This window comes from Myotis myotis, unplaced genomic scaffold, assembly GCF_014108235.1.
Source record: "Myotis myotis isolate mMyoMyo1 unplaced genomic scaffold, mMyoMyo1.p scaffold_m19_p_22, whole genome shotgun sequence".
Classification (NCBI taxonomy): domain Eukaryota; kingdom Metazoa; phylum Chordata; class Mammalia; order Chiroptera; family Vespertilionidae; genus Myotis; species Myotis myotis.
Window position 1 is genome coordinate 1,269,033 of NW_023416327.1, and position 18,376 is coordinate 1,287,408.

An 18,376-nucleotide genomic window follows, 5' to 3' on the forward strand; every position below is an offset into this window, starting at 1 on the left:
AAACGAGGGGACAGAGCGAGAGTAAGGACGCGCAGGTGAGGGGAGGCGGGCGTGTGCGCGGAGGGGAGGGTGGCCGCGGCATGGCGAGCACCGCACGGGCAGCTGCCAGCGGTAGATAAGGCGGCGGGTGCGGGGAGCCAGCGGAGGGACGGAGCCGGAGCCCGGGGACCCGCCGCCGGGAGGGAAGGAGCAGGCGGCGCCGGCCACCGCGTCCCGGGCGCGCACGTGGATGCCACAACGCACAGGCGAACCCGGGCTATCCATCCCTAGGGAAACGCGGACTTCCGCCCCGCTCCGCCCCGCCCACCCAGCGGAGCGCCCAGCCCTAGCGGGACACGTGGGGCCGCACTAAGTAACGGGCCGCCAAACCGGCGACGCCCGCTGCCTACCCTCCCGGCTGGAGATCGCGCGAGGACACGCCTCCCTCTAGCCCCGCCCCGCCTCTTCCTTTGTTTCCTCCAACTGGAGATATCGCGAGAACGGCGCAGCAAATCTCGCGAGCGCGGACTCGGGCCGGCTGGGCTGCTGCTCTCGCGGTGTTTAGGGCGAGACTGCGCCCTTCCTTCCTCCTGGCCGCTCGGCCGCCTTCTCCCCTTCCCCTCCCGGCGTCCCCTCCTTCCTTCCCCGTGGCCCGTCCCCGCGGGCTAATATGGTCTCCGGCGATGGACGCCCCAAGTGCAGGTCAGTGCCGTCCGCCGCCTGGGGTCCGCCGCCGGGTCCCGGTGTGGTTTTTCCGTCCGGAGTCGCCCGGCCAGCGCGCGGGCCTCGGGCTCGGGTCGCTCCCCGAGGCCTCCCTGCGGGGCCCGGTCCGCCCCGGGCCCACTCGCGCCCAGGTCCCGCCGGTCCTCGTCCCGTTAGGGTCGGGGAAGGGCGGGGGCAGGATCTCCAGGCTCCTCCCCGCGTCCTCGCCCCTCGAAGCGGAGTGGGAGGCGGCCCAGGCCGGGCGTCGGTGGGCCAGGCCCCCGGGCGGGCCACGCACGGCGGCGCTGGGCCTGCTCCTCGCGGTCCCCGCTTCGTCGGGTCCGTGAGGCTCGGACGGCGCTGCAGGCGGGTCCCCCGGGCTGGTCTCCTCCTCGGGCCGAGGGCGCCCGGCCAGGCCTCGGGGGCTGCGCACCCACCGCCGGGAGCGCATCGTGCCTGCCGCGAGGCCGTCCCCCGCCGCCCCCACACCCCCCGGGACGTCCGGACCCCCGAGGCCCCAGCCTTCGTGGTTCAGTCTCCGTTCGTGCAAAACCGGGAAGAGCGCGTCCTCCTTTAGGGAGAAGCGGCCCATTCACCCGAAGGAGTTGTTGCACTTTTGCTTTCACTCTCCAGGCCTGTTGGGGGTCTCTCTTACCCGTTACGTGTTGGGTTTTGATTTTGTCCATGTTGTCGAATGCATTCTCATCATCTTTTATTTTAAAATATATTTTCATTGATGTCAGAGAGGAAGGGAGAAGGAGAGAGAGTTAGAAACATCAGTGATGAGAGAGAATCCTGGACCGGCTGCCTCCTGCACGCCCCCCTGCTGGGCATGGAGCCGACAACCCGGCATGTGCCCTTGACCGGGAATCGAACCCGGGACCCTTCAGTCCGCAGGCTGATGCTCTATCCCAGCGGTTCTCAACCTGTGGGTCGCGATCCCGTTGGGTGGGGGTCGAACGACCCTTTCACAGGGGTGGCCTAAGACCATCGAGAAACACATCTATAATGACATTTGTTTTTGTGATTCATCACGATGCTTTAATTATGTTCAATTTGTCACAATGAAAATGCATCCTGCATATCAGGTATTTACATGACGATTCATCACAGCAGCAACATGACAGTGATGAAGTCGCCACGGAAATAATGTTATGGTTGGGGGTCACCACAGCATGAGGAGCCGTATTAAAGGGCCGCGGCCTTAGGAAGGTTGAGAACCACTGCTCTGTCCACTGAGCCCAGCCAGCTAGGGCACATTGTTATCATCTTGTCCTCTGATGCTTATTTATTTATTTTATTTTTTTTTATTTTTTAAAATATATTTTATTGGTTTTTTACAGAGAGGAAGGGAGAGGGAGAGTTAGAAACATCGATGAGAGAGAAACAGCGATCAGCCGCCTCCTGCACACCCCCAACTGGGGATGTGCCCGCAACCCAGGTACATGCCCTTGACCAGAATCGAACCTGGGACTTTTCAGTCTGCAGGCCGACGCTCCATCCACTGAGCCACACCAGCTAGGGCGCTTTTTTATTTTCTAAGAAAAGTCAATCCTTGTATCCTAATTGGGGCGTTCTCAAATTGCCGCCTGTTTATGAAACATTCGGGATATGCCTTCCCCAAACATGCCCGTCCATCCTTTAAGTCACTCTCATTGTCCCTTTCTGGGTTCTTTGTTACCACATTTCAACACTTAATTCTGTTACGGTTTTTACTTGATAAGAATCGGGGTTGAGAGGTGGACTGTGCAATGCAGTGGACGGCAGCTGCATGTGACTTTTTATGTTTAAATGAGAGGCCCGGTGCACGAAATTCGTGGGGGGGGGGGTCCCTCAGCCCGGCCCGCACCCTCTCCAATCTGGGACCCCTCGGGGGATGTCTGACTGCCGGTTTAGGCCCGATACCTCTGGCAATCCGGGCCCGCTAGCTCCTAACCGCTCGCCTGCCTGCCTGCCTGCCTGCTCGCCCTCACAACTGTCCCCCCGTCGCCCCCCTCCAGCTGGCCTGATTGCCCCCAACTGCCTCGGCCCTGCCACCATGGCTTTGTCCGGAAGGACATCCGGAAGGTCTCCCAGTCTAATTGGCATATTACCCTTTTATTAGTATAGATGAATTCAAAATAAAAAATGTGAGTTCATCGGTGGCTGTAGCCGCATTTCGAGTAGGTCAGTAGCCACATGTGGCTCGTTGCACAGGGAGTAAATATAACATTCTTATCATTGCAGGAGGTTCTGTTGGATCAAGTTGATTTCCAGGTATTTTCCCTTTGAGGACGGTCCTTTGTAACTGTTTAATTAACGTATATTTTATTGTTTTTTTTTGTTTTTTTTTCAGGATACACCTTTGAGTACCTTATTGAAACGTTAAATGACAGTTCACGCAAGAAGTTCTTCAATGTACCTAAACTTGGAGGCGCCAAGTATGGTAATGTTGCTTCAGTTTTCCTGGGCTTCTTTTGTTTCTAATAAAAATGCGTTTGTCAAGTTGAGCTGGGGAAAAAAAATAAATCTATGCCCACCGTGTTGTCAAAAGTACAACTACACGTAGCTCTAACATTTTTAAAACTTTTGGGACCACTTTTGTTTGAGAAAGATGTAAGCCCCTGCTTTAACTTCTCATTTAAAAATCTACGTTAATTAAGCAGTGATTTATTTTTTTTTTAACCCGTGTAAACTACTAATACAATTTAAAAAAACCTGACTGGTGATATTCTATAGCTATTTATTGTATATTTTAATTTTTCAAGTGAATAATGCCCATAATTCTTTGTCGCCTGTCCTTTGTGCCTGTGCACCGACACTTTGCCAGACCTTTGCAGGCACTTGATCGCGGTCCAACCTTTCACTGAGGTTCCCGGAGCGTGAACTTGGCTGAGCCCCAGGGCACTGGATGGAAGTCTTGGCTTTCGTGACAGTTGAGGGACTTTCTCAACCAGGTCAATGACGAGAAGACCTGTTTGGAGGAGGGATTGTTGTTGTCACACTTTTTAGTAAAAACTCCTTGGAAAGATAAATGTCAAATATATTGACATCAGTTTTGGAGAGAGCTTTTCTTTACCTTGTCTTTTTTTTTTCCCTTGCGTCATTTAATTAAGAAGATTGCTTTTGTGTGTGTGAGAGAGAGAGAGGGAAGCATCGATGTGAGAGAGGAGACCCAGTGGTTGGTCGCCTCCCGCACGCGCCCCGACCAGGGGTGGGGAGCAAACCCACAGCCCAGGTACGTGCCCTTGACCAGGAATCCAACCTGTGACCCTTCGGTGCTCTAACCATTGAGCACACGGGCCAGAGCTTTATCTGTGGACATTGATGGACTTGAATGTTCTAGATTGCCACTAGCAGTGTTATCGCGCACGTTATGAGAAGACTTAGATGTCCTGGAGTATCTTGGAAGAGCCTGTCTTAGAATGCTGTTGCCATTCAGCAGCAGACAGCTCCGCCGCGATTGCCTTTTTAGTGACGGGCTGCCTGGCATTCCAGTGCGGTGGCTGCACCTCGGGGAGTCTGCGTGATTCTCTGAAGGAGATCTTTGAGTTTGGGACGATCTCTCTTTCCGCTGTAAGAGGGCCTGGCCTTTTCCGAAGGAACTGGGACTCGAGTCGATGTGGAACGGGTCACAGGACCGTCAGCGCCGCGGTGAGACTGCACAGCATGGTGGGAACACGGGCAGACACGGGAGGCTGGCCTGCGGTCGGGACCCTGGAGCAGCTGCGCAGGAGGCCTTCAGCCGGCCCGACAGCCCCCCTTCCTTTCCGTTGTCTCGCTCACCCTTTCTTTTTTCCTTTTCTGCCGGTTTTTTTAACCACAGGACTGGCTAGTCCTGCAGTAGAGGCAGGACTTGGCGTTCCCAAACTGAAAGAAAATCTTTAATTTTTTGGGAGAGTTTCTGTGGTTTAGAAGAAATTAGATTGGGGCTGAGAATCACACAAAGACAGGACCATTCCAGACGGCAGAGACTGGCTTGTTTTGATGCAAATGTGCTGCTTTTTACAAAGAGGCAGGAAATGCTGTTTGTGACCTTGTTTCCGTAACACATCGTATCGTGGGCCTCTTCTGTCCCCGAAACGCCGTTCTGTCCTCGGTGTCGGGATCCCCGGGGCCAGGGAGCCGGGGCTGCGGGGGGGTGCCTGTGGGATCGCATCCCTCAGTTCGCAGGCCCTTGCGTGGGGAGGTCGGTGCCAGCTTCTTCCTGTTCACAAGTGAAGCTGCTGTGCAGGTGTGATGTGAGTTTGATGCTTGTTATATAGACGGTTGGGTCGAAAGGCGGTGTTCTCTCCGCCCTCAGCAAATGCTCTTCCTCTCGCGCTTTCACTGCACATCCTCTGTTCCAGTCTTCACTCCTGCATATAAGGAACAAAAACTCCCTTAGCTCAGCGCTCAAGGCAGAAGTTGCCGTTTGCTGACGTCCAAGGACAGCAGGACAGCAAGCCCAGCAAGCCCAGCCTCGTGGGAACCCGCGCTTCTCAGCCAGAGTCTGTTCTGCTCGTCGCTGTCGCTGCTGGGCCCTTTGTCCCTGAGTCCGCGAAGATCTCTCCAGGCTTCTCTACAGCCCCTGACTCTGGGTAGCGCCCTCCACAGCCACTGCGGCCACTCTGTGTATGTGGCGACCGGCTCACCCGCCAGTGAAGACAGTACCTCTGAGGACTTTTCCACCCACCGTGCTCGCCTGCTTAGGCTGGGCTTGCCAGGTGCCTGTGGCTGGGACAGGGGTCCGGGTCCGAGTTTTCTGTCTTGTCTCCGTGGGCTCTGGAGAGGCCTGTGAGCCGGGTAGGCCGTGAAGCCGTTTGCTGGGGCTGTTCACACAGCCCATCCCTTGGCAAGGATGGCCTTTACCCGCCCGATTCCCCTCGCCAACCCTCTGCCTTGTGTCCAAGGTCTGTTGGTGGTAACTGCTTCTGCTGACAGTCTCTGTTGTGGGTTAGGCCTTTGGTGGTAAAGAGCAGACACCACTGGGTCAGGTGAAGGAAGACTCACTGTGGGGACAAAGCTCCCAGGCCGACACGTGGCTGCCTCTTCAGAAGGTGGCCGAGGGCCAGGACGCTCCTTGTTTATTCTCTCGGGTTTCAGATTCCCGCTCCTCTGCTCCACTGCAGACAAGCCTCTGCCTGTGAGCTTTGCACATGGCCCTGGCGGCCCCTGCGGCAGCTCAGCCCCTGACGGCAGCTCAGCCCCTGTGGCAGCTCGGCCCCTGTGGCAGCTCGGCCCCTGTGGCAGCTCGGCCCCTGTGGCAGCTCAGCCCCTGACGGCACCTCAGCCCCTGTGGCAGCTCAGCCCCTGTGGCAGCTCAGCCCCTGAGGCAGCTCAGCCCCTGACGGCAGCTCGGCCCCTGACGGCAGCTCGGCCCCTGTGGCAGCTCGGCCCCTGTGGCAGCTCGGCCCCTGTGGCAGCTCAACCCCTGTGGCAGCTCGGCCCCTGTGGCAGCTCGGCCCCTGTGGCAGCTCGGCCCCTGTGGCAGCTCGGCCCCTGTGGCAGCTCGGCCCCTGACGGCAGCTCGGCCCCTGACGGCAGCTCGGCTCCTGACGGCAGCTCGGCCCCTGTGGCAGCTCGGCCCCTGTGGCAGCTCGGCCCCTGTGGCAGCTCGGCCCCTGTGGCAGCTCGGCCCCTGTGGCAGCTCGGCTCCTGTGGCAGCTCGGCCCCTGACGGCAGCTCGGCTCCTGTGGCAGCTCGGCTCCTGTGGCAGCTCGGCCCCTGACGGCAGCTCGGCTCCTGTGGCAGCTCAGCCCCTGTGGCGGCTCGGCTCCTGTGGCAGCTCGGCTCCTGTGGCAGCTCGGCCCCTGCGGCAGCTCGGCCCCTGTGGCAGCTCAGCCCTGACGGCAGCTCAGCCCTGGCTTAGCTCTGACCCTTCTCTGGTCTGTGCTGACGGCAGGTCCCTGAGTGAGGGACCCAGTGCTGCAGTGTTTTTCCTCACAGGCTGGTGGTCGTTGGCCTCCAAGGGCTGGTCTTGCTTCAGGGCCGTGGCCAGGGAGGAGGGGACTCGGGACCGCGTGCCTGGAGTAGTGGGGGCGGCCCCTGGGAGCACAGGCCGCTGCCTGCTGCCAGGTGGATGAGGAGAGTGTCTGCACCTTCGTCTGTAATAGAGAGTTTTTCTTGTTTCTTCTGTTTGTCAGTGAGTGACAGGATAATCTTAAGCAGGAATCTGTGTGCTCTTCTGCCTTCTTAGACTCTCTCTCTCTCTGGCAGTCCATGAACAAAGGCTGGTTCTTAACTGGGAATTGGTGCCGTCCAGCCGGGAGCGGGCTGGAGACAAGCACTCAGGCGCGGTATGCGCTCACCCAGCGTCTTGTTTTGTTTTGTTAAGCCTCATCCCAGGATCTTTTTCCCATTGATTATGTTCTTTAGAGATAGTGGAAGGGCAGGGAAGAGAGAGAGAGACATGGATGTGAGAGACCTTGGGCTGGGGATCGAACCTGCAGCCCAGGAATTGAACCTTGACCAGGAATTGGACTTGACGCCTAACCACTGAGCACATCTGCCAGGGCTCCCCCAGGACCATTTCTCCAGGCTCCTGGCCTTGAGCCGCTTCTGAGGTTTGCCTGGAGCTACTCTGGTGCTGCTGCTCCCGGCCGAGGCCTCAGTGAGCGCGCCTGCCCTTCCGTCTGCTGACCAGCCCCTGTTAGTGCTGATGTTGCCGTGGGTGGTTCCTCCGTCCACAGGGATCTCACAGGCCGTGGGCATCACCTGCCCGTCTCACTCCCTCCTGGGGGATGGGCAGGGACGACGGCCTGTCTCCACTTCACGGCGATGAGGAATGGCGTCTGGGAACTGAGTGATTGGCCTGCAGTCGCACACCTTCCAGTGAAGAGCTGGCCTTAGGCCGTCTTCTACTTCCAGGTGTGCTGTCCCCTCCGCACCATGTTCCCGGTTGGTCCGGCAGCAACAGCTGCTGTTATGGGTCATGGGCTCCGTTCCTCCTCGGTGGTGGAGGGGCCCGTGAACAGGACTGGGGGAGCCTCTGCTCGGAAGACCTGCCGTCCGGGCTGCAGGCCGTGCCCACAGGGACACGGGAGCGCACACGGCACCGCACGCGACAGCACACACGGTGGTGCACACGGCACCACACGCAGCAGTGCACACGGCACCGCACACGGCACCGCACACGGGAGCGCACGCAGCAGTGCACGCGGCACCGCACACGGGAGCGCACGCAGCAGTGCACGCGGCACCGCACACGGGAGCGCACGCGGGAGCCGGCCCTGTTCGAACTGGCAGACTCGTTCCAGCAGGTGATGTCGGTGGTGAAGAATGTTCTCGTGAGGGATTCCTGGATTTTACACGTTAAATGTCACCAGGCGGCAGCTGTGACCTCTGCCCTGAGCGGCCGTCAGTCCTGATGAGCCAGGTCTGCCCCCTAGGGGCCGCTGGGCCTGCCCCACGCCCCCCCTCCCCCCAGCGCCTGACCAAAGCGAGCCTGTTGTCCGCTCATTTCAGAAGTGACAGCACAAACGTCACTGCTCCAGCCTCAGCCCCCAGCTTGTCCTGTCCCCCCGGGTCTGTCTGAGCCGTGGTTACAGGCTTAGCTTGCCGGACTCGGGATCCTGGAGATTCCTGGGTGGGAGGGCGGGGTTAACCCCGTCAGTTTCTGCTGGGCCCTGGGTCCCCCCCCAGCACTGTGGGATTCAGCCCGTCACATTGGTGGGTGCTCCGTGGGCGGCAAATGCACGACGGCTCCGGCTGCGTCCTTGTGCTGAAGAAGCAGGTGGCAATGGGGCACGAGCGGGCAGTACAGGACAGTGCCCCGTGTAGCAGGCGCGGTTCCATCACCGGCTGCAGCGGGACGTTCCGTGTAAATGGTTCCTGACGGTGCAAGGACAGCCGTCCCCCCACCGCGCCCCGTGTGAACGCGGTTCCAGAAATAGACAGTCCCTAAGCCTTAGGCTGTGCGCTGGGAGGAGCGGGGAGATTTTGGGCCCTCCCGCTCCGTTCCTCCCGGAACATGAATGTTCCCTGTCTCCACGCTGTACATGCTCCCACTGTTCGCCGCTGAGCAGCCGTCCGGCCACCGATGGCGTGTCACCTGCTGGTGGTGCTGGCGATGCGGACAGGCCAGAGAGAACCTTAAGGCGCTTCCTTTCTGTGGAAAGGGAACGTGTTCAACTTAACCCTTTGCGGTCGTATTAAATTTGGACATGGGTGTCGCACTGGTCAGAATTAATTTCCATTGAAAGCAGTGATACATAACATGCAAGATTATGAAGGATAAACAAGATTTATTAATTCTTTTCTGTAACTACGTCACTACTAGTAGAATCACTACAGACGTTATCACTTTCTACGTCAGAGTCAGCATTCAAGGGGCCAAAATAAAACTCTTCACCGTTACTTTCAGATTCGCAGTCCACTTCTTTCGGTAACTTCTTTTTGCCATTTTGGAGTATTATTTTGAAATATCTTAACAAGCGAGAATGCCTAATTACAGTTAAACGTAATTTGTAAAGCTTTATTTGAAATTTTGCGAAGTATCTCCGATGCTTGTCGATTTCTTCACTCTCAAAAGGCGACTGGCTCGCCACGGTGTTTCGCATGGCGAGTGTGGAACGACCGCGTTTGTTGATATTGTTTCGATATCTCTGATTTGTCGGGGCAGTGTTTTGGTTCGTGACAAGGTCGCTTAGACACTTAAGAGCTTTCAGAGAAATTATGAACTGATCCATGAATGAATAGAGTTAAGATTCGTACGGTTCCTTGCTGTGGTGGCTGAGAGCAGACATACGACCGGAACGGTACAAAAGCTTTGGTGGCTGAGAGTAGACAAATGACTGCAAAGGGTTAAAGCCGTCGTACGTTGAGGCTGCTGAGCTGGGGGCTGAATGACTCCTCTGTGAAACTGCCCGGTTTATTAGTTGACCTTTACCACCGGTGTGTACTGGTGCCCACTGGACAAACAGTCCATCCGAGGGCTGGTGCCGTCCTGGCCGTGACCCTGCGGGGGAAGGGCCTCCTGGTGAGGTGAGGGGTGCCGTGCGGGGGCTGACGGCACGCTCTCCGAGCTCCGGCCTCCGGAGAAGGTGCGGCTCAGCCTCTAGATCGCGGAGACGTGGGCTGTGTGGCCCGACGAGCTGGGCTGGGGCGCAGGGTGGGGGGGGGGCACCGAGGGCCGGGCTGCGGGCTCTGCCCCTCCCGGGCTGGCATGGTGCTCGCTGGCGGACAGGCTCCTGCTGAGGACGCTCACACCCTCTGAGCATCACACACGGCCTGCCACCGCCATCGGCCACGCAGCGCATGTGCAGGTGGATGCCCCGGGCACGACTGCGGGGAGCGGGGTTGCCTGTGCCCTGGAGGCGGCACAGAGAAGGGACAGCTCCCTCCTTCCTCCTGTTGGAGGGGAGGAGAGGGTCTTAGGATTTGCCTCTCCCGCGGCCGTGAGGCCTGGTGAGTGAGTGCGTCAAACACGGCCCTGTTCCCGTCTGCGACTCCGTTCCTCGGGATTGCTTCCTAACTTAGCGTGTACTTTTCACAGATAGAGTTAGAACCACGCCGCACAGGCTCTGCGGGGAGCGCTGTTTCCAGTCTGCCGGCTGTTTCTTGTGGTAATCTCCTCTCTATTAGGAGAGAGCCTCACTTATACAGCTGTTTCTTGAGGGTTTTTATAAATATGTATATTTTTTATTTCAGAGGGGGGGGAGAGAGGAACATCCATGATGAGAGTGAATCGTGGATCGGCCGCCTCCTGCACGGCCCCCACTGGGCATGGAGCCCACAACCCGGGCAAGTGCCCTGGACCAGAATCGAACCCGGGACCCTTCAGTCTGCAGGCCGACGCTCTATCCACTGAGCCACACCAGCCAGGGATGTGTCTAGAGTCTTCAGTTTCTGACAATACTTTCTTCTGTGGAAAGTGGGAATTTGGTGTTTTTCTTCTCTCTCACCTAGACCCTGTGAACCTCTTTCTGGTACAGTTCCCGTGATTTTGGTTAAACCAGGATTCGGTGCTTAGGCTGTTATGAGTAAGTGTTCTCAGCTAATCCGTGGAGCAGGTGGCTACACCTCGTTTCTCTTACAGCTTTGTGTTTTTTCCTGGGATTAATTGTCTTTTTTCATTTGCTTAGTTTGCTGTGTCCTTATCAATAATTCATCCCTGAAAGAACGAACCCCTCGGGTGTAGTCAGGTGACCTGTCAATCAGCGTTTCCCTCCTGGCGCCGCCCCATCTGGACGGGCCTGGGCCCTGGGCCTGTTGTCCTGGGCGAGGTGAGCCTGGGCTCCGCGCTCTCCGGGGCTCCGCGCTCTCCTGGGCTCGGTCACCTGCCTCATAGGACAGGTCCTCCAGTAGCCCCTGTGGCTGACGGGTTGTCGTCCTGGCCACCACTTTAGGTTGGACCTGTTGTCGCTTAGAACTCGAGGGGTTGTCCCCTTCCCGCCCAGCTCCTCCGTCTCCAGCTCCCCCATTTCCAGCCCCTCCATCTGCACCCCTCCGTCTGCACCCCCTCCGTCTGCACCCCTCCGTCTGCACCCCCTCTGCACCCCTCCATCTGCACCCCCTCTATCTGCAGCCCTCCATCTGCACCCCCTCCGTCTGCACCCCCTCTGTCTGCACCCCCTCTGCACCCCTCCATCTGCACCCCCTCCATCTGCAGCCCTCCGTCTGCACCCCCTCCGTCTGCACCCCCTCCGTCTGCACCCCCTCCGTCTGCACCCCTCCGTCTGCACCCCTGCGTCTCTCCGCGTCCTGGCCTCGGCTTGGTTCCCGTCGCCTTTTTGTCCTGTCAGCCCCGCGCTCACCCAGCAGGCTTGTTTCGCTTCTCCCTGTCCCTGTGGGTTTATAACTTTTTTATTCCTTTCCTATTACTTTAGTGGGTTTCAGGAGGGAGTAGAGATCATTGCTGGTGTTTACGTTGCATATTTTACTAGAAATCTGATGAAATGCTTTTTATGAAGATATTCTTAACAAAAGCATTCCTGAATGTTGTTTCCAGAATAATTAATCAGATACAGAGTTAACCTTGTGTATTTGCTTCTGTGTTATTTTTCTTCTCATTGTTTCCAAATGGTCTATTTATTTAAAAAAATTTACCTGTATAATTCCTCTTGGTTTGGGGACTTCGTTCTGTTTCGGATGGAGGTCAGGGTGGAAGCTAATGTTTAGGCGCCTGCTCTTTGTCAGAGGATGGGGGGGCTTTAATGCGCCCGTGAGTGAGGGGGTAGACGCTTCCCTCCGTGGGTGCTGGGGTCCCGTCTCCAAGGGGAAGGCCCCCCACAGTGAGCAGCAGCGCAGGCCTCGGTGCGGGCTCCGCTGAGGCTCCGCACTCTCTTCGCTCGCAGCTCCGTTCATGGGTAACGGGCGTGAGAATTTCCACGCATAAAAGTGGGGAGGCAGTAGTACAGTAACCCACCATGTACTTATCGGTTACCAACGTTGTGCCAGTCTTTTGTTCCACATATTCCATTCTTAAACCTGTAAATATGCCTTAGTATACATTTTTCAAAACATTTTTATTGTTTTCAGAGAGGAAGAGAGAGGGAAAGAGAAACATCCACGATGAGAGAGAATCATGGATCGGCTGCCTCCTGCACGCCCCCCACTGGGGATCGAACCCGAAACCCAGGCACGTGCCCTGACCGGGAATCAAACCGTGACCTCCTGGCTCATAGGTCGCCGCTCAGCCACTGAGCCACATCGGCCAGACTGCATTTCTGGTGTTTGAAAGGGCTTAAAAAACACGCGTAATCTTAGTGCCTTGACTGTATTAGTAAAATTAAAAATGACTCCTTACCATGGCATAAAACCCAGTCCGTCCGTATTCCTATTTCTACAGGGGGGTGTTGACATATCCAAACATGAGTGCATAGCGTTTGGCTGCTACGTCTTGCAAGGCTCACGTCGGCACGGTCCCTCCTCCCCTTCCCCTGCCACCTGTGGGGGGGCACCGGCGCCTCCTCCTGGGTTTGTGGGGTTGCTGCTCCGTGGGGGGCACTGGCTCCTTGTCCTGAGTTTGTGGGGTTGCTGCTCCGTGGGGGGCACTGGCTCCTTGTCCTGGGTTTGTGGGGTTGCTGCTCCGTGGGGGGCACCGGCGCCTCCTCCTGGGTTTGTGGGGTTGCTGATCCGTGGGGGGCACTGGGCTCCTCGTCCTGAGTTTGTGGGGTTGCTGCTCCGTGGGGGGCACCGGCTCCTTGTCCTGAGTTTGTGGGGTTGCTGATCCGTGGGGGGCACTGGCTCCTCCTCCTGAGTTTGTGGGGTTGCTGCTCCGTGGGGGGCACTGGCTCCTTGTCCTGGGTTGTGGGGTTGCTGCTCCGTGGGGGGCACCGGCTCCTTGTCCTGGGTTTGTGGGGTTGCTGCTCCGTGGGGGGCACCGGCGCCTCCTCCTGGGTTTGTGGGGTTGCTGCTCCGTGGGGGGCACCGGCGCCTCCTCCTGGGTTTGTGGGGTTGCTGATCCGTGGGGGGCACTGGGCTCCTCGTCCTGAGTTTGTGGGGTTGCTGATCCGTGGCTTCCCTTCACTGTCGCCCTGTCCCCGTGTTTCCTGCGGACAGGCCGTTAGAGCTGGTGTGTGATTCGTTCAGGTTTGCTTGTTGTTACACGAATGCTTTGCAGTGGGTGCTGTGCTTCCCGCTCCGTCCACAGGCAGGTGATGTCCCCAGAGTCCCCCTAGCCGTGACGCCACGTGGGTGTGGGTGTCAGTCATCACCTGGCCCCGCCTTCCGAGGCGTCCACATGTCACCTGCTGATTCAGCCCCGCTGACCATCGGTTCCCCTCCAGGACTTGGTCCGGTGCCTGGTGAGGTTTCTAACTATCCTTTCTCTGCATTTAGTAGCTGTGGTTCTTCGATGACTATTGCATGACTGAAGTCAGGAAGACAGGATTAAGGACCGACTCCCCCTTGTCAGTTTCAGGGTCCTGAGCTGCTCTGGCCGCCGCCGTGGTGGTGGGTGCAGGGCGTTCGGTCATTCTGAGCTCAGGGCCGTCACAGACGCGACATCGCTCAGTGAGTGACGGTCATTACTCCTCCCGATGCTCACCCTGACCCGCAGTGTCCCCATTCGTCTCCGTGACCTGTTTGCTCTCTGACGAGGTGGCCGGGCTCGTCCTGGGCGCCCTCTCCTACACGCCCCCAAAGGGGAGGCTGCAGAAACAGCCGCTGGGCCCTTAGGGGTTACGAGGAGTGGACGGTCCTTGTTTTAGGCGCTTTCACTGAGCGGCTAGGAAGCACATTTTTAAGAAAGAGATAAATAAATCCTAAGTTTGTAGCCAGGATTCCAACTGAAATGTCACTGTTATGTTTCTCTAACTTGGCCCCTCGGATGGTGCCCTGACCGCCCTGACACGGGAGCCTTGGACCCAGGCCTCAGGAGCAGAAGGGCCTTCTGCTTTCTCCTCGTTGTGCAGGTGGGGCCGCCGTTGTCCACATGGAAACAGCACAGTGATTGGTCCAGAGTCACAGGAAGAGGCTGTCTTTTGCCTACTCGCAACTGTAAACCTACTTTTGCCTCACCCTGTATATGTGACAGTTTGAAAATTACAGTGTCCGTGTCAATGCCCGTATCGTCCTTAGTGCGTGTCCTGCTGGGGAGGTACGGCCACACAGTGCGGAATAGATGCTAAGATTTTCCGTCTGTCCTCCCATTGTTCTTTCGGATGTTAAGTAATAATACATTTCACATTACGTACTTGCTAGGTAGCTGTGTGTTATACTCTCCTGGGAGCGTTGATGACGCTGCTTTCCTGGGAAGCATCTGTCCTGGCCTCATGGGGCACAGGCCTCGTGCCTTTAAACAGCTGCACGTCGCCCATCGAGTGGTGACATCTACCCACCAGCCCGCTCTGGGTCAGCCTTTCCCCTGTGAGAGTGTAACACGGCTGAAGACGTTGAGTACTGACTGATTCTGTGGTGCCCAACCCCCGTCATCAAGAATGAAAGATGGTTTTCATGAAGAGAATTTACTCATCTAAGCACCCCAATTCACTTTTAAACTTTAGCCATTTTTGATGGGAACCTTTTAAATCTATTACACACTTTTACGCGGTTTAACCTGTATTTGTCTTAAACGAATGTCTTTGTTATTGTGCTTAATTCACATTTTCTGTGGTTTTCAGTGTTTCTTTGTCTTCCCTGAATGTGCGTTCACACTCATCAGTCTCACGTGCCCAGGTCAGCCTGCTTGTGGGAAGGTCTTGTCTGCTTTTTCAGGGCCTGGCCGACCCGTGGGAGCCTCTGATTGATAGACGTCCTGGTGCTCACACGGATGGTGCTTTGTTCTGTGTTCACTAAACTATTTTTAAGTTGAGAAAATATTGCATCTGTGTCTTTTTAAAAAATATGGATGTTTTTATTGATGTTAGAAAGAGGAGGGGAGAGGAAGATGGAAACATCGATGAGAGAAATATCAACGGGCTGCCTCCTGCAACCCGGGCCTGTGCCCTGACCGGGAATCGAACCGTGACCTCCTGGTGCATGGGACGGTGCTCAGCCACTGGGCACTGGCTGGCAGTGCATCTGTATCTTTACCTTTTTGTTATTTAAATCTTTATAATACACTAGAGGCCCTATGCGTGAAATTCATGCAAGGGGCTCTGCCCTCACAGCCCCGGCTTCGTCTGGAAGGTCGGTCTGCCATCTGGCCTAATTAGCATATTAGCTCTTTTACTAATATAATACCTAGTTATGACTTTTCTTAATATTTTCTCCTGAATCAGATGTCCTGCCTTACTCCATACGGGTCCTGCTGGAAGCTGCTGTGAGGAACTGTGATGGCTTTTTGCTGAAAAAGGAAGACGTCTTGAACATCCTGGACTGGAGAGCCAAGCAGAGCCATGTTGAAGTGCCCTTCTTCCCCGCCCGCGTTCTCCTCCAGGACTTCACGTGAGCGGCAGCCCTCCTCATGCGCGTTTCCAGTGTTTCCTTTATAAAGCTCCCTGACTTTAATTTTGAATATTAGTTTGTAAATTTTTAAAGATTGCCCTTTCTAGCCCTAGCTGGTTTGGCTCAGTGGACAGAGCGTTATTTTTTTAAAAATTGCCCTTTCTAAACTGAAGCAACTCTTTAAAAATTAGGCGCTTGTTTCCTGTTACTTATTTCAAAACTGCTTCTGTTCAGCTGCGCACTTGTCGTCTCCACCAGCTCAGGCTTTTCAGACTTCACATCCCACGTGATGGCCGGCCCTTCCCTTCCTTCCAGGCCTTGCCCATCGTAGTGACTGCAGGGTGGTCTCCGACTGTCCAGGCAGAATCGAGGCCTGCCCCTGCTTCCTGCTTCCTTCGTATGTGATCCAGTCCTTGTAGACCCACTGCCTCCATCACACTAAAGTCCCATGTCCTCTTGAACGGCCTGCCTGCCCTGGTGTCAGGGATCCGTCGCTAGAAGAGGTGCCCTTTCGATGGTGTCAGTGGAGGTGCAGGAGTTAGCAGGCGGAGAGCACGCCCTCAGCCCCACGGGGACGGGTCTCCTGCGCTGCTCTGGGCTCTGTCGTTGCTGCTGTCACGGCAGCCACTGCTTTATCTTCCCTGCGAAGTCCTCGAGAGCAGCAACCGTCTTGTAGGGCCTCGCACCCCGAAGGCCTTTGGTAGATGCTGTTGCCGGGTGGCTCGGGAGGTGCCTGTGTCTGTCGTGGATAAATGAGGACCAGCAGGAGGGCACTGGGCTGGGAAGGGCCTGGGGCCAGGGAGAAGGCGGGGGCCGCCTAACATCGCAGGCCGTCCCCGAAGTTCTCTTCTGTCTGAAGCTCACCTCGTGTGTTGCTTTCGGCACATCCACCTCTGAGCACTGAAGGTCTCAGATAATATCTTATGTGAACTCTCATTAACCCAGGGTGCTTCCAGCTTTGGGTTACAAGTCCATTGTCAAGCACGAATGCAGATGAAAAAGGGGTACTTCTTATTTTTTTATCGTTTTAAAATACTTTTTATTGATTTTGTAGAGGAAGAGAAAGGGAGAGAGAGAGAGAGAGAAACATCAGTGAGGAGAGAGAATCATTGATTGGCTGCTTCCTGCACGCCCCACACTGGGGACAAGCCCGCAACCTGGGCATATGCCCTTGACCGGGATCAAACCCGGGACCCTCAGTCCACAGGCCAACGCTCTATCCACTGAGCCAAAGCGGCCAGGGCAGGGGTACTTCTTAAATACAGAAATGAGTGAGTGCATCCTCCTAGCGGGAGCCTGTGTGAAGGAACCGTTAGAGCTCATGTGCTCCTTCTGCTTTCAGGGGCATCCCGGCCATGGTGGACCTCGCTGCGATGCGGGAGGCGGTGAAGACGCTGGGAGGGGACCCTAAGAAAGTCCACCCCGCCTGCCCCACAGACCTCACGGTCGACCACTCTCTACAGATCGACTTCAGTAAATGGTACCGTGATGCAGAGGCTGTGACGGCAGCTGCAGGCGGGCGCCCCACCTGCTGGCGTGTGGTGTAGCGGGAAGGGGGGGAATTCACGCCGGTGTCCTACGTGTAGTGTTGACTGACATGTAGCGAGAGAAGCTGGTGACAAGTTCAGTTGTGATTTTTTTTTTTGCTGGGTCTGAATTATTATCCTGTTTGCTTGTTTCTGCTGCCACTTTTGGTGGAAATATGTAGGGAGCCTAGAGCCTGATTTTCTGGCTACGACTGCAGGCTTCATCTCCACTCCTTCCAGAGAGAATAGTAAGACGTGAGCCATGAATGTCGTTCATTAGCTGGTGATTGGAAACACCGGGCTCACTCCCTACAGCTCTGGTTTCCTCCACTGAAAACATTATATTCAGAGGGCCCTTGACCATAGTCAGACGAGAGAAGATGTGGTTCTCACACTCTCGGGCGTCCTCGGCAGCGGCTCTGTGGGGGGTGACAGCACCTCCGTGCTTGCCCAGTCGCCCCCTGTGACAGGAGCTGTGAGCATGGCTTTACCGGGCACTTAGGTTCCGTTTCCTCCATACGTTGAAGTTACCCGGTTCCCTCCTGTGTGCTTCTGGGACCTGACATTGGCGTTGCTGGTGTGTGTTTTGAAGAGCTAAGTGTCTGTCACTTCTAACTGGCTTTTGTTCCCTTGTTTGGAATGACAGTGCGATACAGAACGCGCCCAACCCTGGAGGCGGGGACCTGCCGAAAGCCGCCAAGCTCTCGCCACTCAAAGCGCCGCCCAGGAGGCTGCCGTGCCGAGGCCCAGCCGCCTGCCGGGGGCCCTGCGATCCGGGGGAGCCGGGCCTGGGCCGCGGCGCCGGGAGGCCGTCCACGCAGATCGAGAACACCCCCCTGCTGTGCCCTTTCCATCTGCAGCCGGTGCCTGAGTACGGCGTCTTCTTCCTCCTTATCACTGCCGCTTGTTTCTCAGGGAACCCATGTAGCATCCCCCCTCTGCCCCCCACACCCCTGCCTGCTCCCCGGCCTCGTACTGCCTGTGCGGGAGATGCTGCCGTGTGCGTCCTCTGTCCCAGCAGAGCAAAGCCGTTAGGTCTGCTTCTGTTCCTCAGGAAGCGACCCTAAGGTTTCCCTGTAAATATGTTTAATCTCCTGACTCGTGCAGGCAGAGAAGTTTGCTGCGTCTTAAACGGAGAGCTTTTATTCTAGTGAATGTGTGCCACTCACATGCTCATCATTCACTCATCTTCCTTCTGTGAATTCCCTATTTATATTTCTAGCTTTTTTCCCTACCAGGAGAGTTTTATTTTCCTTGTTCCGTAATACTGTTGTCGTTATGTGTGTTATAACCTGACTGAGCCGTTCCAGAGACCTGAGGGCCTGAATGATAGCAGGGAAAAGACTATTCATAGGAGTCGGTTCGTTTCCTAGTAGGTA

General features: G+C 56.4%; 1 protein-coding gene across 4 annotated transcripts in view; it reads left to right on the plus strand.

The window, feature by feature from the left end:
* Positions 1-502: 502 nt before the first annotated feature.
* IREB2 (iron responsive element binding protein 2) overlaps positions 503-18,376 on the plus strand; it is a 37,994-nt gene continuing 20,120 nt past the window's right edge. The window contains exons 1-5 of one of the 4 annotated variants that reach the window (XM_036355254.1): positions 503-681; positions 3,017-3,106; positions 15,306-15,471; positions 16,814-16,951; positions 17,644-17,868. In XM_036355254.1, coding sequence (XP_036211147.1) covers positions 663-681; positions 3,017-3,106; positions 15,306-15,471; positions 16,814-16,951; positions 17,644-17,868 — 638 coding nt within the window. In that variant the 5' untranslated portion in view covers positions 503-662. Of the gene's footprint in view, positions 682-3,016; positions 3,107-15,305; positions 15,472-16,813; positions 16,952-17,643; positions 17,869-17,914; positions 18,370-18,376 lie in introns of those variants that run through there. The other 3 variants (XR_004975094.1, XM_036355253.1, XM_036355256.1) reach the window with 3 other exon arrangements.